This window comes from Urocitellus parryii, chromosome 1 (genome assembly GCF_045843805.1).
Source record: "Urocitellus parryii isolate mUroPar1 chromosome 1, mUroPar1.hap1, whole genome shotgun sequence".
In the NCBI taxonomy this organism is placed as follows: domain Eukaryota; kingdom Metazoa; phylum Chordata; class Mammalia; order Rodentia; family Sciuridae; genus Urocitellus; species Urocitellus parryii.
In genome coordinates, this window is record NC_135531.1 from 258,431,451 (window position 1) to 258,457,711 (window position 26,261).

Here is a 26,261-nt window from a genome sequence, read left to right on the forward strand (position 1 = left end):
GGAGAGAGAAGGAAGGAGGGAAAGATTATTTAGGTCTGCTTGGCAGACTTTTTTGTTCCCTTTCTTTTGATAATTACATTCTCTGCTTTAGTAACTGCTTTCCCTGTCCCTGCACTCCTGATGAGGCTGTCAATCATAGTACATCTCTCCCCTAACTTATGACATTGTGTTAAAGGATGCAGGGATAGAATAGTCCAACATCTCATAATGAAGATGATCTTCAGTGTCCTTTAGACCAATTTGCAAAGAAAACTAGAAAGAAGTGGATTTAGGGAAATTGCAGACAGTTCTAAGCTCTAGAATCAGGCCCTTGAAACCCTAGCCACAACAGCTAACATTTGAACTGTTGTGACTAGTCTGTAATCCTTTTAAACCACAACACTAAAGTATTTTCCTTATAATGGCTTGAATGAATAATTTGCACCTGAAGAAATGCTAAGAAGTTGTCCAAGGTCCAATGAATGGATCCTAAATAGTAGAGTCATCATTCAAGCCCAGATCTGTCCACCTCTACAGGCTTTTCCTATTCTATTTTATTTACAGATGATATATTCCTAAAATCTAGTTTCCATAAGATTGGGAATGGAAAAAAAAGGGACTGTGGTGGGGATGGGGGTGGGGGTAAGGTCTAGTCAAATCCTTTTATCACTTATTGATTCTAAGAAGGAGGTAAAAACTTCATATAATGTAACACTTAATAAAAACTTATTTTAACCCATTTTGCATGGTAATTAATGCATATGAGAAAGAACCTAACATGGTTAGCGAATGTCTGCTAAAAAGAAAAATCAAAGCTATATACTTTGAAGAAATCTATCTCTTCTCTCTGCTCTACCCCATTGTAATGGTAATATAACTTTAAGTTTTTTAAGTTGAACAAGAGTACATCTATTTACTTTTTAAAAATGTTTTATTCACTGATTCACCAGTATATGCAAAGAACAATTACTGAAATGATGTTAGCAGTTTACAAATTAATGGTTTAATTTTTATAAGTTACTTTTCACTCTCAAATCAAGTGTGATTTCCTTTATTTTTAATGCTAACTTTCTTTTATTATAATTAATATAATTTGATAGTCTTGTTTTTTTTCTTTCCTGCATGATTTATTACTACCAGTTTGTTTGCTGTTATATTTTTAACAGCCTGGTTTATAGAAGATACAAAGTATTTGTTAAATCAATCGATAAATTATAATCTTAAAAAATAAAAGCTACTGTTTTGATACTTACCAGTATCCTGAAATGTAAATATGATGAAGTCTGTGTCCTATTATAAACTGAAATGGAAGTCTATTGAAAGTCCAGGCATCAGTAGATAAGAGAACTAAGAGCATTTGGTGGTTCCGGTTAGGCAACAGCCTTCAGGTGAGTCCCAGGAATGTCAAGGCAGGAGGTAGGAGGGCTTCCTGCTTTAACCATAGCAGCTCCTCACTAAGGGCTTTCCAAGAGACATTCTACACAAAGTTTGTTTTCTTTTTAAAGTTTCACTTTATTTTTAATTGATACACAATGACTGGACATATTTATAGGGTACAATGTGATGATCTGTTTCCAAGAAGGGTTGCTCAAAAAGAACTTGATGGTAGCACGGTAGCAACCAATATTCCAGGGAATCTGGAGCAAAGGTAGCTGAAATGTCTTCATAGTCTAAGTTAGATTTATTTTTCCCTTTAAAAGTCCATGTACTGTGAAGTAATATTAATGCTTTTAAAGTAGTATATCATATATAAATCAATTCTGCCTCAATTTTAGGGATTTAAGCAATTTATGCTTTTAAAAATTATAGAGAAAAATGAAATATTAAGGCTTCTAGAGTCAGAAAAATTTTGACCTTTAACAATATAAAAACTTAAAAGTAAAACCTTCACAGGAGAATTTTACTCTTTGGATTCAGATATTTCTCCTTCCACTGTTAATGTTGTATTTATATTTGATTTCTTTCTCTATACAGAAGGCACATAAAAAACATATTTAGCATTTCCCCTCCTTCCAGGTTTCATTTTATCTTGAGTAGATTTAAAACCAGATTAGCTGTAATAGGATTCCAGGATGTGGGCAGATGTCTACTTGTCACTGACGATATCTCTTGCAATCAGCTCCCTCATTATTTCATTGGTACCACCATAGATTGGCTGAACACGGGCATCCACATAAGCTCTGGATAAATTAGAAGATGGTTGAATTTATGTAAATAAAATATATTAGAAACTCTAAATTTCATCTTGCCAGGAAAATATTATTCATTTAGTGAAATCTAAGCAATAACAGTTATTCATGCTTTTTTAGTACAGTATTCATACTAAATTGGCATATTAAAAAACCTACTAAGAAGGCTGGGGTTGTGGCTCAAAGGTAGAGGGATCACCTGGCATGTGTGAGGCATGGGTTCTATCCTCAGCACCACATAAAAATAAAATAAAGATATAAAAAAATAAACAACTACTAAGATATTGATAATTTATGTAGCTTTGTTTTGGTTTGCTTTATGAGATTATAAATTCAAAGTAACATTTATGTTTCATCTGATTTAATTTTGTAAAATTCAATACATACATAATAGCATTCTGAAAAGTCTGTTTTAAATTTAGAATTGCATAGAATATCTTAATTTATTGTTATCTTTAATGTTTCTCAAGGAAAATGAAACTCACTGCTTATAAAGACAAAAACTGAGAAATTACTTTACCAGTACCACCACTGGGAATATAATTGATGCTCTAGAAAATATTACTTACCACAAAGATAACAAGGAACTTGTTTTTTGGAAATGATTAACAGTCACAGATGTGTGGAGTTCAAGTACTAAGTGTCTGAGTCTACTGTGAGACTGTCACACACACAGTCAGGAGTTCACTTTTGATGGCCATGATAGCTACCATGCCAGTGTATAGCTATTTTTACCTTTTCTCATTTCAATTTAACCTCTTGGTTCTGGGCTTAGGGAGATAAACATTATTGTTTTATAGGTAAGGTAAGTGAGATTCAGAGAAGTTAATACATTTACTAATTAGTGGTTACCATTTAGTGGTCACATAACAGAAAATTGGCAGACTGGATTGAGAATGAGGTATCCTGCCTCTATGGCAAATATCTTTTTTATTATGTCACAATACTGTCATTGGTCCAGGTGGGGCTAGTTGTTGAGCTCTGAACTTTCCTAGTAGACATTGAAAAGCATTTTTTTCTCATATATAAAATCTATATTTTTAAAAATTATTTAATTTTTAAGACAAATTAAATCTGCATTTCTTGGGCTGGAGTTGTAGCTCAGTAATAGAACACCTGCCTAGCATGTGTGAGGCACTGAGTTCGATCCCTAGTACCTCATAAAAATAAGCAAATAAAATAAAGGTGTATTATCCATCTACAACTACAAAAAAATTAAAAATCAATCAATCAATCAATCAATCTGCATTTTTCTAGGAGCATGACCAATGTTGGACTTGTGCTGTTCTATATTCATATTACCTTGTAAACAAGTAGGCACTCAGCAAATACTGATGTGACTTACCACATTACAAAGGAATTTTACAATCTCGGTACTTTCTAGTAAAAGTTTTAAAAGTTAGAGACATTTATGTTTTCAAATGCATTTTTTTTCTGGACAAGCTTTGGGTTTCCCCACAAAATCAAACACTTGCATTTCAAGGACCTTCCTGGCATTTTAGTCTACTTCAACACTCCCAATGCTTTTCAGCACTTTTGGACTGAGTTAGGCATTGTGTTTTTTTTTCACACAAAAGAAGTTCCAACAGAGTATGTAACAACAGAGATCAGTATACCTTTTATAGGTTACTAATTAAATTTAGTCATCAACTAAAATTAACAGAGAAAGGCAGCAGAAGAAATGTTTAACCATACTGCAACCAGGCTCTCCATCTCAGGCTGCTCTTTCCTAGCCTGACAAAGAAATCTTCAAACACTTGCCCAAGCTTAAACCTCACTTCTCATGGACCCAAGCCTAATGAATAAGACTGAAATAAACCGACATGCTGAAAACTAGTTATTAAAAACAATGACAGCAACAAAACAAATAACAAGGGAAAACAAAACACTTCTTTTATCTGTGAAACCAACACTCAGTCATTCATAGACACACACACACACACACACAAATAATGTAGCTTAATCTAGGGGACAAAGAAACACAAGTGGGATATTCTTTTCTTAAACTGAAGCCTGTATACTATATTAATGTGTTGCTTAACAGATCTAACAGGATTTTTTTTGATATTAGAGGATATTAGGATTCCCTATGTCTTTGGGGAAAAAAACATAGCAATCTAGGTATATAGACACTCTGAACTAATAAACTGGCCAAGAAGGGTAATTATTATTTCTTAAGGAAATGTCTTTTAAGTTAAAATCAGGGATTTTAAAAAGGACATCAAACTATAGTTTTTCTTGCTACTGACTTGAATGAATGAACTCTGATTGTGATCCTCTTCCCTCAGCCTCCTGAGTTGCTGATTGATACTCAAGTATGCACCACCCTGGTTTATACACCCTAATCTTAAACCACAGAGATGGCTAACTCCTGTCCCCCTTATATGGGTTTCTAAGAACTTGAACTACACAAACACTGAACCACTCCATGTCTACATTCCCAGCATCAGTTGTAACAACACAGTTAAGCAGAAATATATAAACATCCAGTATTATTTTACTTTCTAAGCATTCTGAATATTATGAATTAAGATAGATGGATAATGTGAGTAAAACACAAAAATACACAGTAAAAATTCCAATGATGATTAAGTTTGTACTAGCATAACTTAAAGCTTATTTCTGATTTCATGATTATACACAGATATTTTTTTTTAAATCTGTTTTTCATTAAGGCATATTTGAAGAAGTTCTCTGAAAGAATATACCAAAATCCAAGATTTACAAAAAGAGAAAGAGAAATAAGTTAGCTACTTTACACCTGTATTCTCAAGGACAAAAAAATAAAACCAACCTCTGGTTGTTGCTAAATTCCCATAAATAGTTATAAATTATATATACTTAGTAATCAAAGCTTTCTGAACTGCCCAATGACTAGAGAAAATCCAGCAAATCATTATCTAGGCTGAAGCTTCTGTTCTTAACTTAATGAAAGTTAATAAAATGTTTCCTTTCCTCAATAATGATTCTAGGCATATCAAATGTTTCCAAGTATACTTGTCAAAACGATAAATTAAAAAACATTAGGCTGACAGATTGAATACCAGTTGGATAATTTTCCCCCTTCAGATAAAAATTAGAAAAAAATTTTAGAAGCCCAAAGCATTCTTATTCTCATATTCACAACTATATTGGACTTTTCTATGTATACCAAAAACTTCCTTGGAAAAATTTTATGAACTGAAAATACCATTAATAAGAGGAAAATTACATTTTCTAGTATAATGATAAGTGTAATGAGAGGTAGAAGACCACAAGATGAAGAAAAGAAATTATGGAGATAGAGGGGAAAAAATCTGGAATAAAATACTGCCTACTTACAAATAATACTGTCTCAAGCTAAGAGTAGTCATATGTAATACAATAAAAACATATATATTATCTCCTTTAATTTAAAGAGGTAAAAATTCAATCTGTAAAAAAGTCAAATACATTTGGTTTATTTTTCAGAGCAAAATAAATAATCAACTAATTAAGGTATGACATCTTTTTTTTTTTTGTACTGGGATTTAACCCAGGTTAAATGTACCACTGCATTACATCCCCCGACTTTATTTTGAGGAGGGCTCTCCTTAAATCACTGAGGCTGGCTTTGAACTTGTGATCCTCCTGCCTCAACTTCCAAGTTGCTGTGATTACAGGTGTGTGCCACCACACCTGACTAAAATATGACATCTTAGATCCTTTCAGTATGCAAGTTAATTATTTGTACTGCATTTGTTTGTTTTTTAAAAGCAGCAGGGAGTGTAGCTCAGTGGTAGAATGCTTGCCTGGCATGGGCAAGGTTTGATCCCCAGCACGATGGATGCACAACAAATTAAAATAAATTAAAAAGTAATAGATTTCCTTCAAAGACAAGTATCAAGCTTCAGTATATTAACCTCTTCACTTTCTTTAAAAATATCAAGATCCTAATGGTGAGTCAATAAAAGAAAGCTGCTTCCATTTGAGTGAACATCTCCCTAGATAGTTGAAAAATGCCAAGATTTCATACCTTCTTTCCCTCTATACTTTATGTACAAATAGTACAGTAAAATTTTCTTTCATTCATGTGATTAAGAGGAGAATAACAGAGCAAATGTACTCACTTTGCAATTGGGTACTCCCACATGTATCCCCAGCCTCCATGGAGCTGTACACATTCATAAGCAACGCTGTTTTGTAAGTCAGATGCCCTAGATGACCGACACAAAAACAGAAATGTTTGAAGGGGATTTCCATGAGGTGCTTTATAATCAGGAAATGAATTATTCATAATTGTTTAAATGCACTCACTTATTCAAGCAATTCAAATAGAAACATTAGACAAGCAGAACAGAGGATAAAAATTACACAGGAAATAAAGAGAATTTTCACATTAAAAAAAAAACCCACAATTTTATTTCTGGATGGGTTTTTATTGAGGTTAGAAACAAATGTGGAAAACTCATACTATTAGGTTTTGGCTATTTTTTGGCTTAAAAGGATATACTAAAGACTTGAATTAAGTCTGATTTATGCAGATGCTCTGTATGATCTACATTATTCAATTATCTAGTTCTTTTTGCCTTTATAAAATGTCTTTTTCCTCCAAAAAGTCACTTCCTCCCTGAAGATCACAATTCTGAATTTTAATAACTGTGAAATAAGTTTTTTAGGGTTCTGACTTTTCAGAAATAAACTGGGGATAAAAGTGAAAAACTAAAAAGGTAGACTAGAAAAGTACATTTAATGTTTTAAAGGAAACATTAAAAAATTATTTGGGACCAGGCGTGGTGGGGCATAATTGTAATCCCAGCAGCTCGGGAGGCTGAGGCAGAAGGATCTTGAGTTCGAAGCCAGCCTCAGCAACTTCGAGGTGCTAAGCAACTCAGTCTCTAAATCAAATGCGAAATAGGGTTGGGGATGTGGCTCATTAGTCAATGCCCCTGAATTCTATCTCCATACCACCCCCCCCAAAAAAAAATTATTTGGGGATTTTTATTTCTGGAGGTAGAGAAGAAGGTAGGAGAGGAAGAGAGAAAAAATGAATATGAAAAACTTGGAAAAAAGTATTTTCTGATCTTACCATAACAATTTTGTTTGTTGCACATGGCTGGGGATGGAACACAGAGCCTCAAGCAAGCTAGGTGAGAGAGAGCTACTACCACTGAGACTACCCAGTAACAATTTTAACTATCATAAAAATCCATCAGATAACCGGTAGGAATTTTATGCCTCTTAAAACAAAAATGTAAGCTATTTAAAATTTGTTCCTGCTTATTTTTCAATAGTGGAAAATACAAAGTAAAGTTAAACATAGACACATTTTACTATTTAGAATAATTTTTAACTCAAGCCATAGGACAGGTGATTGTGTTCCTAAGAAATACATTAACAATATAATGATTAACAGACAAATCTCTTGGGGCAATAATATTTGTGATTCAATTTTTTTTATTTGGCAAATATTTTAATGGAAATATTGGCTGGGCTATAATAACTTGCTCTTTCTGCTTCAATGTTAAATATCATTATAAACCTGCTGGATTCAAAGATCAAGGTCAACACCTATGCAAATTTCTATTTTCCCAAAAGTAACTAAAATTTTTTTACTTTTCCCTCTAGTCAAGGAACTTGTTATAAATGTAAAAGTCTCCCTAAAAGTGCAAGTTCCTAGTAATTCCACACTTTTCAATTCAACAATTTTATTATTAAGGAATCATTATATAAGGCACTATTCTACATATTTCCCCTATTTTATTTATGACTAAACTGAACCCACGTTAATGAATGACAAGAATTTTTTCTAGTCTACTTTGGGACTAATGAGCTGTGAGAATGTTTTCAAAAAGAGGAAACCAAATTCACTTCTACAATCTAATTTAGATTATATATTCTTGCACCTTTTTTAATATTTATTTTTTAGTTGTAGTTGGACATAATACCTTTATTTTATTTATTTATTTTTATGTGGTGCTGAAAATCGAATCCATGGCCTTGCACATGCTAGGTGAGCATTCTACCTCTGAGCCACAACCCCAGCCATATTCTTGCATCTTAACATACACAAAAGCCTTGAAAGGGGTTGTTTTTCAATTAACTCATCTTTAACATCACTGTTAATCTTAAATTCTTATAAATCTTTCTAAATGTAAAACTTTTTTCCCTTTCATTTTAATAAAACATGTACAACTTTTGATTAGTTAATAATTCAATACTTCTTTTCAAGATATGAAAAATAACTGAAACAGAAAAATCCTATCCAGGTACTTTAAATGTACTTTACTAGTCTACCCTTTAGTTTTTCACTTTTATCCCCAGTTTATTTCTGAAAAGTCAAAACCCTAAAAAACTTATTTCACAGTTATTAAAATTCAGAATTGTGATCTTCAGGTAGGAAGTGACATCTTTGGAGGAAAAAGACATTTTATAAAGGCATTTTAAAAAGATATTTTATAAAAATCCTGAATTTTATTTTGCAAATAACAAGAAGCTATCCCAAGTGAAATTAACTTAGTTAAAATTACCAAATGGAAGAACTGAGAATCAATTCCAAGACTCCTAAGTTTTGCTTTTCTCTTGCTGCCTCACTGTATGTCACTTGTCAGATAATTTGAAATTAAACTATTACTTGAATGAAGTAATCTTAGTCATTCTACTTCAGTCTCTTAATACTTTATTTTGAATAGAAAGTTATGAATTAACAAACTTGAGTAATTTTTAGCATATTAGAAATAGGCCTAATGGGAAGTTTCAGCAGTTTTAAACTTTGATTCCTACTGCTATTTTTCATTTATACAGCCTTCTTCCTTAATACCCTCAAGGCTGAGTTTAATGGCAAAATTCCATAACAGTCTGAGCAAGCACCACATTTTAATTACTGCAGTATGCATACCAATATTTCGCCATAGAAGCAGAGGCAGAATCCAGATGTTTCGTTTCATGTAGCTTCAGACAGCTGTCCACAAAAGATCTGGTTACACATATGTGTGTTTTTAATTCTGCTAGTTTATGCTGTACTGTCTTGAGTTTAAAGAAAATGAAAGAAAAAGTGAGCATATAAAAGTACATATTTTGACTCCGCATCTCAAAAAATATATAGCAAAAGATTTTTAGAACAAAAAAAATGGAATTATTGGTTTTACTATTTTAAAAAAGAATATATTAATCACCTTAAATTCAAAATATAGTATATTTTAATGCTAAGAAAACATGTACTAAAAGATGCAAAAATAAATACATAAATTACATCTCATGTTTTAGATTATAAAATGTAGACCATTAAAGAAAACTGCTTGAAAACCAACCAGCATGACTTTAATGTGTGAGCCCCATCTTGTGGTATAGTCCTTTAGGTACAGCTGTTGATTTTCCTCCAGAAACTAAATCCTTGAAGATTTACTCTCCATTAATGAAATTAAGTATACACATTTCCCTATTCTGCCTCTGTCTTGGAATAAAGTAAGGTAACAACGGGGAAGGGCAGGGTGTTTTATATATTTATAAATAGCACCTAAATATTATATTAATAACCATTTATAATATTAATAATGTAATAATCAGAGCACAATAATTAGAGATCAAAGTCTAATAACCTATAACTCTCCCACCTCTCCTCATACTTCCTCCCATCCCTCTCAAGAGTTTGTCTAGCATCTCAAACTTAAACTGAATGGTTTGAAATTGTCAGTGTTAATATATTATGTACCTATCTCTGCTAACCATAGATAACCAATAGTACTGTTGGAAATTGTTCTACTTAGACCATCCTCAATTGTTCCTGACAGTTCTCCCTTCAATCGGGTTTCATTTAATTCTTGATTTTGGTTCTCATATCTTGAACTTTGAGTTTAATCTGTTCACGCTGGCATCCACTCTCAGGAAACTGGCTAGGACTTGAAATACTGGCACATTCTACTTTGGGTTGCCTCCAAAAGTACATCCTATTCTAGCTGACTTCTTAGGCCTGAGACCCAGCCAGTTAGCTGGCTCTGTTTTCTTTGTGGAAATCCAGATAGAAATAATTCTGATCATTCTGCTGTGGAATTTCAGAGAAATTCACTCCAGCTAATAGAAGGCACATATGTGGAAGTTAATGACAAAAGTGATACAGTGAAACTCAAATTAGAAATTAAAAGCATTCCACCTAAATACTACTGCTAAGGCCAAAGCCATGACTAAGTTCTCAAAGGAGGATTGTGGGGCTAAATTCTCATGGGATGCTGGGCCTGCTTTTACACTGCTGGCTATAGTAACTGTCAAAACACAAAATTGAATCTTTCAGTGTTATTGGTGGTGGAGACAATTTTGGTACTTTTCATTTCTGAAAAAATCAAAGAATGAGCATATAATAATGACCTAGGACAAGGAAAGATATGCGTATGCCAGGTGAAGTAGGAGCATTCAGGAACAGTTTCTTCTTAGATGGAACTGCTATGCTGATCAAAAACCCAATTGATAGTCTTTCCTTGGTTTTATCCCTAAGACAGAGTATAACAGGCATCTAGTGATTCCAAAACCAAGCAATGAGAAGGCTGACACCACACACTTACAACTTTTGCATTGATCCTTGCCTTAATTATCTCAACAGGCTGGCCTGTGTCAAAACTTGATTCCCCTCTAGTTCTATCTCCATTCTACTTCTTTCTATCTCCATTTCTATTAACTAAATATTTAATCAGGTCAAATCTCTACCTTTAAATCAGAACAAAGTTTCCCATTCACTCTTCACATTCCAATTTGCTCATAGAAAACTAAAGCTAGAACAAGACATCAACAGTGAGGAAATAATCTTCTCTATATATTGGAAACACATGAGTAAACATTCCACAAAAATCCCCAAAACTGATCACTCCTGGCTTAGTTCAAGGACATTATCTATGATATTTCACTTGGAAAGCAAAGGGAATACAATAAGTCTCAAAATATTCTTGCCCCTACATGATGCCACATTTGAAAATTTATGCACTATTTACATTATGAGATAATCAAGACCTCTGAGTCCTATTCTCTCAAGTGAGACTTGTTCCTATGCAAATGCTGGGAGATTCTAGACACTTAAGTTAAATTTCAGACAAGGATGGAGTCATTTAGAATTCTTGCTTCAGTTCATTTGGTGAGGTCCAGAGATTTCTGAAAAAATTCATGCCTCTAGAGTACATCGTTTACTCTCTACAGATGAAGAGATTAAATATTTACATATTCTTGGCACTGAATTAGGTGCTACCAAACAGAACTGTCCTTTGCTTTTCACTGTAGACAATGAGTCATGCTGTCTGAAATTATTCCCTAATGAATGGCAGTTCATAACTGTATCATTAGCCAGGTGTTTTTTTGAAGGATCAACATGTTCTCAGCAGTATCTTTATCAGTCATTAAAATTTGCTAATAGGTAATACTGCAGCTAGCATGTAAAAAAAAGTTCTTAAGTTACTAAGTAGACTGGATAGAATGTCTTTCAGAGTTCTGCATGATAAATATCTTAGAACTTTAGAATGAGAAGACATATTTGAAAAGTTCTCTAGCCCAATAGTCATTTGAACACTGTTAGTTGTATTATCATCATATGTTATGACTTAAATTAAGATAAAACAAATTATGTTCACCACCTAATCTTATAGTTAATTAATCATATACTCAAGGACTTAGGAACAAGTTATTCTTTTTGATTTGTGGAAGAAAAACAAGTTACCTTTCCCTCTCTCCTGTTCCTTTCCCAAATATTTGGTGTCCTTAGCATCAACAGCATGTTCCACACAGGAAATGACTAAGAGCTCTAGTTAAAAAAAGGGCATTTCATTTTCATTTGGCCAACCAGTAGGTGAAGGAAATAGGGAAAATTAAAAGGGCCATATACTTTAAACCTTGGGCATCAAAAAGAGTGTGGGTTGGGGAATTAGATAGCTACATAATTTTGGGCAAGTTATTTAACCTTTTTCTGCCTCAAGTTCCCTATCTGCAAAATGAAGATGATAATATTAATAATGTACAGTTGCGAAGGCAAAAAAAATGAGACAATTTATTTAGCACAGTGTCTGGCATATAGGTAGCCATTTTTTTTATTTTACATACATTTTACTACTGTATTCTGTATTGTCTATTCCAGAGAAAATCATGAGCTGTGATATCACCTAAGAAGGTACAGACTTTTTAAAAAAATGAAAATCCTGTAATTACTGCTACTTTAGTATAGTAGCTCTTTATTCCAAAAAGGAAGTGAATTTTGTGACATGTACCCAAAAGTTCAGAAAGGCCCAAAATGTTCAAAATTCAAGGATATTAAAGATAAGTGAAACTCAATAGTTATATGGTCATAAAATAACATTTAGTCAATTATATGGAGACGTAATCATCTTCTACTTCAGCTGAATTACAACTGTAGTGTGTTCAGCTATAGAATAGGAGATATAGACATGTATTGATGTATTAGTCATTCATCTTCTCTGCATATATTCCTAGCTGGAAATATGAAAATTCTATTCAAAGATACTTATTTTAGAGAAACGGGAAGATTAGAGCATAGCTCAGAATATCTCAGAACATATACACTTACTGGAAAATAATATTACTAGAAAATAATAATGAACCTGTAGAAGCAGAATCCTACTGCCACCTACTGAAAATTTAGTGAACTATCTTTTGGGGAAGGTAACAAATGACACTTGTTTTGAAAAGCAGGGATTAAAACTATTTCTTGCCTTTTTGCTATGAAAATGCAATAAATAAATACAGTCAGACATTGCTTAACAATGGGGACACATTCTGAGAAACATGCCCTTCAGCATTTTCATGGATGTGTGACAATCACAGAGTGTATTTAAACAAATCCAGATGGGATGGGTCGGAGGCATGACACAGCCTCTTGCTGCAATCAAATAGGAGGTGCAGAAGGCTGCTGCCAGCATAACATGACTTAGGCCTAATTGTGTAAAAATGTTTTAATAGACATTTTTGATGTGAAAAGTTGTGGGAGTTGAATTTCAGAGGAATAATAATACTGATTCTACTTTGGGTACATAGGAGAAAGCTGCAGACTGATACCAAGTGGTATAACTTCCTTTATATTGCCAGGAGTTTTGAGTATTCCAGAGTCACACCTATAGAATTACATTTGAGCACAACCTTACAAGGCAATGGGTAAATGTGTGCTTGTGAAACAAAAATAAATAAATCAATAAATCGGTACTTCCCATGAGATTATTTGTATTTTGAATAAGAAAATTAGTTGCAATACAAAGCTATGTTTGATTTACAGAACATTTAACAACACTGCTCTCCAAGATATAGCACAAGTTACACCTTCAGTCAACATGCATCTGCCCATCCTTGACCTTTCTAAATGCTCTAGGGGAGAGTGCGGTTATCAAGGAACCACAGAAAAGCAAATCAGTGATCCATAAATGAAAGGGAATATAAAATACAACAGCCTTGTTCCTAAGAAAATCACAATTTATCTAAATCAAGTCATGCTGTTTTTTAAATTGTAATTTTGATTTGCGTGTATGCCTCATTTGTATAGATTTGAACAACTGTTTTAGGCCAGCATTTTAATAAAATAAGATGTAATATTTTTCTCAGTATGGAAAAAATATAACTTGAAGATTACATAGGTAGCAAATAGTTCCCAGAAAGATATACAGAAGGTCCACATCAGGAACAGAAGCAAGACCAAGAAATTGATTTATTTAAAAAAAAAAAAAAAAGCCCCCTATATGGAAACAAAACAGCAAAGCTTTACATAGGGGCAAAAATAACAGCTAACTTCATCGAGGGCTAGTTTTTTCAGGCAATATTCTACACACTATATGTGTATTATATCCCACTGAATCCTCTACAGTAATCTTACGAGGTAGCTACTGACTTTATTCATAAATAAGAAGATATTTCTATTTGTGAGTAAATATTAAAAATCTAACAAATCTTAAGATTTTGAAATTGTAAAACCTTACAATTTTATATACCAAATATATTTTACATGTCTCACAAACAGGAAAATATTTGAGAGAGAAGACATAACTTACGTTGACTATAAAGGTATCAGGAGCTATGCAGGACTTAAACCACACTGAGCATTATCTTTGTAATGAAAAAACTACCACCATGCTTCATCTCTAAAATCTTCAAGCTAAAATCATTTTACTTAAAACATTTAAAGGTAGTATCCCAGCTCAAGTTTTCTTGCTAGTGGGATGTTGATGACCACATTGCTTTACACTGTTCCTTCATTTAGGAAGAAACTAAATGGTTCAAAATTTGGAATGCTCAGATGAGTAAAATGATAACATCTAATGCTAAATCATAACAAGAACAATAAACTTACCTGTATGTGTGCAACCGTTTTCCCAAAAGCTTTTCGTTGTTTAACATAGTTCCTGGTTTCTTCAAACATAAATTCACAGGCTGAAATTGCCAAGTCAGCAATTAACAGCCTTTCCTATAACCCCAAAATTAAGTCTTAAACATTATTGTAATTACACAAATGACTTTCAGACAATTTCAATTCTAATAAATCCTATAAACAATCTGCTAAAGATTAACTTATTTCTTAACTCTTTATAAGAAAAGGCTCCCACAGAGATTTGAGATTATTTTGATGTATCTTAAAAATAATTTTCCAAAGCTCTAGAGCAAATCCTTTATTTTTATGAATGATTGGCTTTATTTATATATATATATACATATTTATATATTTATACACATACATATAAACATATATATATGTGTGTACACATATATACATACACATGTATGTAATTTATTTTTCTCTTTACTCACATGAGTAAAGAAATTACATAGTTGACTTTTATTTTTTGATCTCTGGGCACTGTATAACTTAATTTATCCATGGAAATCAATATTTTAAAGTGTATAGCATAAATTCTATCTATTAGTACAAGCAACTTTAACCAGCTTAATTCATCATGCTAATGATTTTCATATTTTATTTAAGTGCCAGTATCCCTACCTCTTTTTCCCAATTACAAATTTAGCCCATGCCATGCAGTCAACAGGCAAAGGTATCCCCTTAAGCTGACATGTGAGACTCAATGATCACTAGGCAGCCACATTCCCAAAACACAGATATGGATACTTACTCTATGTGACAAAACTCTTCTGTCTGAACTTAACACATTTTCCCTTTGATTCCAGTTATTTAAAAACTGCCAAATGTATTCAGTGACATTTCCTTACAAAGAACTAAGTTCTTTTTTTTTTTCCCTCAAAGAGATAAGTTTTTGACTTGTAGTTAAGGAGTGGAAATCATTTCAAGAAGGCATCACAGAACTAAATACCTAATTTCCCTATTCACTTTATAAGCTTCAGTTAGATATTTTTGAGATCAGTTATTTATTTATCTCGCCTGTAACATTCATGCTTTCTCTTTTATAACTTTATATGCAAATGACTGTTTTTCCACAAGTTTTACACACATTAATTTATATAGTTCTATATTATTCTACTCCAGTCCAATATCTAATCAATAGATGGACTCTTCAAACATTTCTGACCTGTGGAAGCTCTTGCATGAGATAGTAGAAGCCTTTATTCTCTTCTCCAAGTAAGGCACTAGCTGGCAATCGGACATCTTCAAAAAACAGTTCTGCAGTATCCTAAAAGACCATATAATTGACTAGTGAATTAGCTCATTTATGTTTCATTACAACCCAGTGAAGAGACTTATTATTTCCATTCAAGGAAAACAAAACAAAAAAAGAACCAAATTAGAAGCCATGTAGGAGTGGTTAATGAACATAAGTAGTAAGGGGTAAAACAAGGATTTCAAATCCAGGTCCTTCTAATTCTAAAACTTATGGTTTTCCCACTGCAATGCCCTGTCATTCAAGCTCTAATACTGTCCAGCTTTCTAGGAACTGTGAAGTGGAAATTTCTAATACTTATTAAGCAAAACATTTTCTTTGGTAGTGTATAAAAATATTTTCTGTTCTTCATAATTTTCTTCAGTAATTTTCATGCAGTTGGTTTATTAAAGCATGCAGTTAATTTTTCCATTTCCTTTTTTTTTAATAAATCTGGGGACTGAATCCAGGGTTTTGTGCATGCCCACTGAGCTATACTCCCAGTCCTTTTTTTCTTTGTTTTTAAAATTTTGAGACAGGGTATTGTCAAGTTGCCCAGGTTGGCCTCAAACTCGTAATCCTGCCTCAGCCTTCTGAGCAACTAGGATTACAGGCATGTGCCACCATGTTCAGCTCTAATTTTGCCATTTCTAAATCAGATTTTCAAAATATCCTAATTCATTCCCACTGCTGAATACTAGAAAGAGATACAGTGGCATTACTGAAAATGAATCTCCACTACCATTTTTGAAAAACATTTTAGAAATTCAGATAGGCAGTTGTGATTGTACCACATGTAATTCTCTATATATCTTATTTTCAATGATAATAACCTCAGTTATTATCTGAATAAAATTTATACCATGACTTACCTGGGCTTTTAATCCCATTTTATGTAGCTTCCGTCCTTTAATAAATCCTTTCATTCCATTTTCTACCAGAAAAAGGCTAATGCCATGGGCCGGAGAACGAGCTTCACGATTTGTGATTGCGACTACAATCACAACATCACTTAGCCAGCCGTTAGTGATGAATACCTGTAAAAACCCAAGTACACTACAATGCTCTGCAATATTGAGGTCCATGTTCAAGTTATGATTGAGGGAGAGCACATTCAAGAAGACTAGAACAAGCAGAACATACTTCATACCTCTCTCTACATATCAATACATTCAGGGTTGATTATTCATACACGAGGTTGTTAAAGAGCAGAGGAAAAATTATCCAATGCTTCAAAGAATGAAACATATGAATTTTCTTTTTTTTTAATATTTATTTTTTAGTTTGAGGTGGACACAATATCTTTATTTTATATTTATGTGGTGCTGAGGTTCAAACCCAGTGCTTCAGGCATGCTAGGTGAGTACTCTATCACGGAGCCCCTGCATTTTCTTAATACTATAAATATTAACAACAATTTGAAGAGATTGTGTTTTTTATAATAAACCAAATTGTCTATTAAAATGGTATATACTGAATGTCAGAGGGAAGCCACCCATTAGAAAAGGAAATCTGCTCTAACTGGCATTACACTATTAAATATCTATACTCCCAGATTTATCACTTCTGGAAAAAGCCTAATTTTTATGTTTTTTTTTTAATAGATAGACTACTTTTTAAAAAATAGCCTAAAGAAGGAAGAGATAATCATTAAGGAAAAAATAACTAAATAGGAGGGATTATTCAAAGATATTGATTCAGAAAACAAAATATAACCAGGGAAAATATTAATAATTATCTCCTCATTCTACATCTTTCCTGGGTCATCTCAACCACTTTCTTCACTTTAGTCATTCACTACATGCTAATGAAGCCAAATCTTTATTTAAAACACATTTATTGATAGGATCTAGACCTTTATACCTATCTGCTTTTGGACAGTTCCACCTGAAGACTCCTGGGTAGAACACATGCCTTCCTATTCCAAATTCCTATCCAATCCTGAATGTCAACCTGTTTCCCTATCTCAATGAATGTTTCAATAAATCATGCTATCATCTTGCTTCACATTTAACTTGACACCAGGTTCTTTTTTCTTTTTTTTTTTAAGTTGTAGATGGGCACAATATCTTCATTTCATTTGCTTTCAAGTGGTGTTAAGGATTGAACCCAGTGCTTTACCACTAAGCTACAACCTCAGCCCCTCAGAATCCAATTCTTTCTAATCCGTTTTAAAACTTTTAAAATCTATTCCCCTCCTTTCACTTCTATTATCATTACCTTCTTTCTAGTTCTTATCATTTCTTGCACAAGTTGCTACAATTGAACCCTCTGTAGTTATCATGTAATCCATGTAATTCTTGCACAAGTTGCTACAATTGAACCCTCTGTAGTTATGATGTAATCCATCATAAAAACAAAGGGATCTTTCTAAAGGGCAACCTAATCCTATCATCTTCAAGAACCTTTGTATATCTCCTAAAATGCTACAGAATAAATTCAGCTAGGATGAATTCTACTCATCTTGAACTGAGTTCAGGCATCATATCTTTCAAAAAGTCTTCTAAATTCCCCAGCTTAGCTAAGTGCTCTAATAGCACCATCAATTTACCTAGCATCTTAGTGTTTATCATACTTACTCAAATGATCTGCTTTTATTTCTCTCTTCAAAATATTAGGGGTATAGAATGGTGATGTTTATTCTTATCAATTAATGTCCATGGTTCTCTAAGATCTGTGCTCTAAAATGCATAGTGCTGATGTATTCAAATAATGGGAAATGAGAAAATTATATTGTTGTCATCTATATGATAGTAAATGAAGGCAGTGGTGGTGTGATTGTTGGTGACACAAAAATAAAAGACACTCATCCCTCCCTACTAGGACGCCTGGCCATTTCTTATTAATATGTCTATCCTCAGCTAGTAGTTTTGGGCATGTAAGAGGCCTTCAGAGATGTTCTTTGAATATATTTTGAAACATGCATTCTCCAAAAGGATTCTATAAATGATGGGAAAACTGTTGTTTTCAACAATGTGGCTCCATCACTTCCTTATTCCTAGCAAAGGTCTCCAAATTTTCCTATCTTTCTACAATAATAGTAACCATTTGATGTAGTTGACATAGTTGAGTAATTTTTTGTTTGTTTTGAATCCAAGAGTTGAAAACTAAATATTCTAAAAATAAACAATGGAATAGAAAAAAAGGAACAGTTCATAGGACAGAAACTATTCACTTGTATACTCTGATCTCAGATTGGTAAAATCAAGTGAAGTTTCCAAGTTATTTTTGGAGGTAATTTCAGAAGAGGATGAATAGATTCTGAACCATCTGTACAGTCACCTAAACTTATATGAGTATTTCCATCATGACTCATTCCCTTCCTAAGAAAGTTGTAAGATAATTCTTGTTGGTGGCCTTTTTTAAAATTTCCTAATTATGAAAATCAAAAATTCAAAAAGGACTGGCATTATTTGTAATGAGAGATGTAATTTTTTTAATCAAATGCTTATAGTATAATATAAGCTCATTGTAGATGCTATATAGATAGGATGTAGTTATAAAGAAAGAAAAATATTCAGAGTCCATAATATAAGTACCATTAGGAATTTCCTTTCTCATCTCTTTTCTTATTATTAAAATTATTCTATATGTGCATTCTGTTTATTCATTTAATGTTAACATAACAATTATATATACTTAAAAAACAGTGTTGACATTTTAGTGACTGCATATTAGTTCTAATGTACTATATCTGCTTACTCATTTCTTCACTTTTACTTGTTTTTTACCTTTTTACTATTCCTAATTCAGTTTTTGAAACAGTCAGTTGTATCTTTCCTAAGTGGTTCCCACAGAAGACTGTAACTAAGCAGATTGGGCCTGCTTAGAAATCCAGTCATAACAAATGTGGTTCCCATTCTACTTTTGACCAAATACCCCACTTTTCTTTCAAAACAGCTTTCTGTATGCAGGGTATTAACTGATTATATATTGAAATTAGCACCTGTTTCTTATCCTTAGCATGAATAATTTAGACTAATATCTCTTAAAGTATATTTGAATAAATCAGTGATTCTTAACATTCTATAAAAAGAAAATTTCCTAGGATACAAAACATACTGTATCCAATTTTTAGAGATTCATAATGTATATCAGCATATCAAAGAGAAGTTATGCATACTTTCCAAATTTATTTAATAGCACTGGTATTATTTTTCTGCATAGTAATTATAAAACTTGATTATGGAATGTTACTTAGAACTTGGTTGCTCAAAATTTGGTCTGCAGTCTGATGTTGGTTCACAATTGTTACCAGTCTCTGATAATATAAGTACAGAAATTGAGATCATTTAGAAACTTTTAGGAATTTGACAGTGCTATGATTATATTTGACTTTGTAAATATAAAGGTATCAGCCTGGGCTGGAGATATATAGCTCACTGGAGTTCAGTGGCAGAATGCCTACCCTGCAAGTGTGAAGTCAGAGGTTTGATTCCCAGTACCCAAAAAAAAAGGAAAGGAAAAATGTATTAGACTAAAACTAACTGGAAATAAAAAAAAATTTTAGTAAAGAAAATAGGGCTGGGGACATAACTCAGTACCAGAGGACATACTTAGCATGTATGAGGCCCTGGAACCCCCAGCACCAAACAAACAAAAATAACACAGAAAAACTCACTTTCAACAGACCCTGGAACATATTTTCAACAAGACTTCTTAGAACAGTGTAGAAAATGAATATTTTTTCTTCACTTAATACTCAGTCAACAAAAAATATATACTAAGTATATACCAGACATAATTCTAGGTATCATTTTCCCTGAACGATAGGTTCTAAGAGATATGTTTGCTCTTGAGCCATCTGTGATCCTGTTTAGAGGAGCTCTCTAAATCTGTACATAGGATTGAAAAGGATTCTATGATCTGGTATCTTTCAAACTCTTTTTGATATTTATCAGAAAGCTTTTTACCCAGTCTTTTATAAAGTTCAGCTATTGTCTGTCCCATGTTGGGGTAATATAAACCTAACTTTCCCACTTTTCTCATTTTTGAGAAGAGCTGTCTGGAAGCTAAAACCACCTTTGAGGTATCTTTAAGAACACATGCAGCATGGAACACAGATGGGTTACCATAGATCTTGTGTCATGTAAATAAGTTGTAAATTTCTCTCTACCTCACAAATATTTAAGTAAACAATTCCTAAGTGAATCCTTACATAATAACATCATTACCCATGGCATGACTCTGGAAAGAAGGGTCAGAGAAGTCCCTCTTTACCCACCTTGCTTCCATTGAGAATCCAATCACTTCCATCCTTTTTGGCATTTGTTCTTACTCCTTGTAAGTCACTGTAATTGAAAGAAAAGATAAAAAAATTCATCAGTGGGTAAAAAAGAAATTAGACAAATGCTATTATATAAGTATATACACAATGTGATCATTCAAACTGGATATGCCATTATAAAAATCTTTTTTTTAAAATTTTTAATATTTATTTATTTTTTTTTAGTTCTCGGCGGACACAACATCTTTGTTGGTATGTGGTGCTGAGGATCGAACCCGGGCCGCACGCATGCCAGGTGAGCGCACTACCGCTTGAGCCACATCCCCAGCCCCTAAAAATCTTAATATAAGAAATGTTCACACAATTGAACTAAAAAATCATGTCTAATATATTATATTCTAGTCGTTCTATGAATGAATGTATGATTAAGATTAAATAACCTTGGGCTGGATATGTGGCTCAGTAGTAGAGCACTTGCCTAGTATATCAAGGCCCTGGGTTTGATTCCCAGCACAGCAAAAAAACAAAAATTAAATAAATTAGCCAAACTTCATAGAGTACATAAAAGCCCAACAATGCTCAAAACCACAAATTGGCTCACTCTTGAAATTATGTATCACAATATATTTTACCTACCTTTATATACTTTGGTTCCTTCCTCTACTTCTTCTCATAAAGAATTTAGCTATTAAAAATACTATTTCTCACCAGATGTGCTGGCACACTCCTGTAATCCTAGCTATTTGGAACCCTGAGGCAGAAGGATCACAATGTAGTGAGATTCTGTTTTAAAATTAAAAAATAGCTGAGGTTGTACCTTAATGGTAAAGTGCTGACCTAGCAATATATAAGACCCGGTATTCAATACCCAAAAGCAAATACTGCCAAAAAAAAGACTACATCTAAAATGCTGTTTCTTGTAACAAACTTGCTCTAAAAGTAGAATTTTTAAAAAATCTAAACAGTATTTTAATTAAAATATGAAGAAATATAGACAGTATTCCAAAGAAAATGTATTTAACAAATAAATTTATCTCCTGAACATTTTAAAAATACATCCTTGCAATTATTTTTCCATAGATTTAGACACATCTATAAATGTTTATTTGTAAAATTGGAACCATACATAATAATATCCAATGGTTTTTTATTTACAAAGAATATCATCATGTGAATTTACCATGATTTTTAACTAACAATCCTCTATTGTTAGAAATTTAGGTTTCAAAAACCTACAGTGATTAGCATTATGAAAAAATAGTCCACATATATTATGAAATTTTTCTGATTCTTCTTCTATGTGGTCTTTATATTTTTATACTCCAGGACACATTTTCTTTTTTATAACTCTATATTTGGATGAATAATGAATGACCCCTAAAATATCAGGTTGTAATCCCTAAAATCTATAAATGTGGCTTTATATGGAAAAGTATAACTTAAGGATGTTGAGATGGGAAGATTATAGTGAATTATCTGGATGACCTGTAAATGTAATCACAAACGTCCTTAGGAGAGAAAGACTGAGAGAGGAAGATTCCATAAACAGAAAAGGAGAAAGCAACGTGATCACAAAGGCAATAAGCCAAGGAACACCAGGAGCCACCAGGAGGTAGAAACACAAGGAGTAAATTCTTCTCTATGCCCTCTGGAGGATGCTTGGCTCTCCTGATTAACTAATTTGGGGCCCAATGATACTGATTTTGGATTTTGGGTCTTCCAAATTGTTTAAAGAATCCATTTCTGTTGTTTAAGTCATAAACTTTGGTGGTAGTTTGCTACAGAAGCCACAGGAAACTAATGTATTCTCTTTGAGTATTTACCTTAAATTTTAGTTATTAAAGACTTTTCTGCTGGGCTACTGTAATACCAGCTACTCAGGAGGCAGAGGCAGGAGGATTGCAAGTTTGAGGCCAGCATGGGCAATTTTTTTAGCAACATCCTGTCTCAAAATAAAAAAATAAAAAGGGCTGGAGATGTAGCTCAGTAGCAAGAAAAAAGTACATGTTCAGTACAGACACAATTTTTTTCTTTTTTTGAGTATTTCTGATTTGAGGTCATTTGAATTCATGGATGCAGAACTGACAAATATGGAGAGCCAAACATACTAAGAAAATGTTTGTTATTAGGGCACTGCTTCCAAGAATTTAAAACCAAATGAAGGTTGACTTACCTTCCAGCACCAGGCTCTGTCATTGCTATGGCACCAATACATTTGCCTGCTGTCATCTGGGGGATGAAGTGCTCAATCTGTTCTTTTGAGCCATAGTTGGCAATATAAGGCATGACGATATCTGAATGAAGACTAAAACCTGGCCCCGTACAATTTGAATATGCTCTTAAAAAGAAAAAAAAAGTATTAAAAACATAAGATAGTTATTTTGTTCTACTCTTAATGTCTTTAATTTTCAATTAAAAATGACTATTGGAACTACAAAGTATTAAAGATTTTTTTTAAGAGAGAGAGAGAATTTCAATATTTATTTTTTTTTAGTTTTCGGCAGACACAACATCTTTGTTTGTATGTGGTGCTGAGGATCGAACCCGGGCCGCACGCTTGCCAGGCGAGCTTGCTACATCCCCAGCCCCAGTATTAAAGATCTTGATTGTGTGGTAGGTTGTGTGCAAACAGCCTGTTTCCTCATAAACCTATGACCTTCCTGAATGTTGTTTTTATTCTTCTTTTTATTGTTGGTTCTAAAATAGTAACAGTGTTCTAACAGCTCAATAAATAATTATTTAAAGAATTAAGAAATAAATTACTGATAACCTACAATTGTATAACCCTAACACATCAACTATTTTTATTATGGAAAATTATCTTTGGATATATCCTAATGTAGATGTAGTCCCTATGAATTTTTTACTTTGCTGTTTTCTTCTTAAATTATATGACATAACAAAAATCCTCTTTTTAACTTAGTTTTTTTATTATAATCTTAAAAAGCTGTGAAATATTCCAAATTATTTATGTCCCATGATTTTCTTATTCATTATCTCACTGTTACAGATTTAAATTGCTTCAAAATTTTGGCGATTATGATATAACATGATAATGATTTCTGAATGTAGCTTCTATTTTTTCCTATTAAATTATTTTTCAGATAAATTCCCCCAAATGCCATTCTAAATCAGAGTGAAAACATCTTTACTTTTTATACATATATTTACCTTTTAAATCCCCTTATAATGTCACCAGTAGTATATGAATATGCCACTTTTACCACTTGTCAACACTATGTGATAAGAATTCTCATTTTCATAAATTTTGTAAATATATATAATGATACCTCCAGGTTAACTTAATTTACAATTGGTTGGTAGTAAGGATAAACTTTTTCCACTTAAAAAAGCCTAATTGGGGCTGGGGTTGTAGCTCAGTGGCAGAGCACTTGCTTTGCATGTGTGAGGCACTAGGTTCAGTCTTTAGCACCACATAAAAATAAACAAGTCCATCTACAACTACAAAAAAAAAAAAACCTAACTCATTTTTTTATAAAGATGTTCCTTCAAATCTTTTGTCCATTTTAACTGAAACCTGTGTTCTTATATATTAGACTTCTAGTGTACTTGATAATAATTTTCCATTCTGCTGTTCTCTTTAAAATATCTTTTTAAAAGGAAAAAATAACCCTATGAGCCAACCAGAAATTAACTCTTTAACTTTCAACAGTACCTATTTCAACAACATAAAAGAGGATTTTCTGATTTCCCACATTTAAGAAATGCACAGGAGCCAGGCACAGTGGCACATGCCCATAATCCCAGCAGTTTGGGAGGCTGAGGCAGGAGGATGAGTTCAAAGCCAGCCTCAGCAACTTAGTGAGGAACTTAGCCACTCAGTGAGACCCTGTCTCTAAATGAAATATAAACTAGGGCTGGGGATGTGGCTCAGTGGTTGAGTGCCCCTGAGTTCAATCCCTGCTACCAGCTCTACCCACCCACCCCCAAAAAAGAAATGCAGAATAGTATAAGTGCCATAATCTTTCACAGTTTACACTGAATTTTCAATCTTCCCAGAAGATCAGAAAGCATTTTTTATTATCATTTGAAAAAAAAATGAACACTCAAAACATGACTCAACTTCAAATGTCTCCATACTTACTGCTCTTCCCAAACAATAGCTGTGGAGTACAAGTCACCACCAATACCACCATGCTGCTCTGCAATATTGACTCCAAGCAGCCCTTGTTTTCCAGCCTTTTCCCAGAGTTCCCTGGGCACTTCTCCAGCTTTCTCCCATCTGCAATTAAATATTTAAAAATCAGATAGATTTCTTTCAAATTATTTAAATAGCCACACTTTGAATAATTTTGTGCAGGAATGCATCCTTGGTTTAAGGTTAACTGTGCACACTGGTCATACCCTTCTATTTGTAACTGGACTCTACTTATCATTTCTCCTTCTTTTTCTCTTCCTTACTTCTTCATATTTGGCACTTTCTTCCTTCTTTCTTCACCATTTATTCGACCTATAAAATATACCCACTGAAATTCACGAGTACAGTTTTGCTGGTTGGTGCTGGCAGCGTGCAAGCTTAGTTATGCCATATAGTCATGGGAATCTGCCTAACCTGTCTTGTAAAGACAATTCTCTGCATCTTTCCTGAATTTATAGCATATGAAAGCTGACATGAGGAAACCACCTCATTACATTCAAATTGGAATGACAGGAAAGCAGAAGCACCTTATAGCATAGATCTATCTGTCAAATGAATTTCTGAGAAGACTGTGCCATCTCCTCCCTCACCCCCACCCGACTGGAGGGCCTCAAACTTGCTAAAGGCCCATCCCTAGCTTTTCTTCTTTAAAAATGGAAATAGCATAGTAAGGAAACCATGGATAGTCAGAAATAGTGAAAAAAAAATGTGAAAATATTTTTGTGTTTTTTTAAGTGGTAGATACAGTTAGTAAGATATGGGTTATTTGAGTACTCCACTCAAAATTTGTCAACTCTATTATCTTTATTTCAAGGCATTCTCAACAATAGTTGTGAAACAAAATTGAAAAGCAGCAAAGAAGCCAGGTATAGTGGTGCATATCTGTAATCCTCAAGAGGCTGAGGCAGTAGGATTATAAATTTAATGTCACCCTCAGCAACGATTTAGCAAGATCTTGTTTGGAAATTAAAAATAGTACTGAGTGGTAAAGTGCTATTGGATTCAATCCCTGGTACAAAAGAAAAAAATAGAAAGAAAGAAAAAGAAAAAAGAAGACTCTCCTAGAATTAAGTATGTTTTATTTCTTTTATCTTCAAGAAGCTGATTGCTTTTCACCAGACCAGTCACAGCTTCTGAGTTTAGCTAATTTTGGTCATTATAACCAAGAA

The 26,261-nt window shown here is 33.2% G+C and overlaps 1 protein-coding gene across 1 annotated transcript in view; it reads right to left on the reverse strand.

Moving 5' to 3' along the window:
- Positions 1–1,466: 1,466 nt before the first annotated feature.
- Acadl (acyl-CoA dehydrogenase long chain) overlaps positions 1,467–26,261 on the reverse strand; it is a 30,132-nt gene continuing 5,337 nt past the window's right edge. The window contains exons 3-11 of the mRNA XM_026403342.2: positions 25,039–25,176; positions 23,107–23,271; positions 20,931–20,997; positions 16,579–16,743; positions 15,638–15,739; positions 14,449–14,562; positions 9,025–9,152; positions 6,257–6,343; positions 1,467–2,159 (exon numbers count right to left, since the gene is read on the reverse strand). Coding sequence (XP_026259127.2) covers positions 2,066–2,159; positions 6,257–6,343; positions 9,025–9,152; positions 14,449–14,562; positions 15,638–15,739; positions 16,579–16,743; positions 20,931–20,997; positions 23,107–23,271; positions 25,039–25,176 — 1,060 coding nt within the window. The 3' untranslated portion in view covers positions 1,467–2,065. The remainder of the gene's footprint in view (positions 2,160–6,256; positions 6,344–9,024; positions 9,153–14,448; positions 14,563–15,637; positions 15,740–16,578; positions 16,744–20,930; positions 20,998–23,106; positions 23,272–25,038; positions 25,177–26,261) is intronic.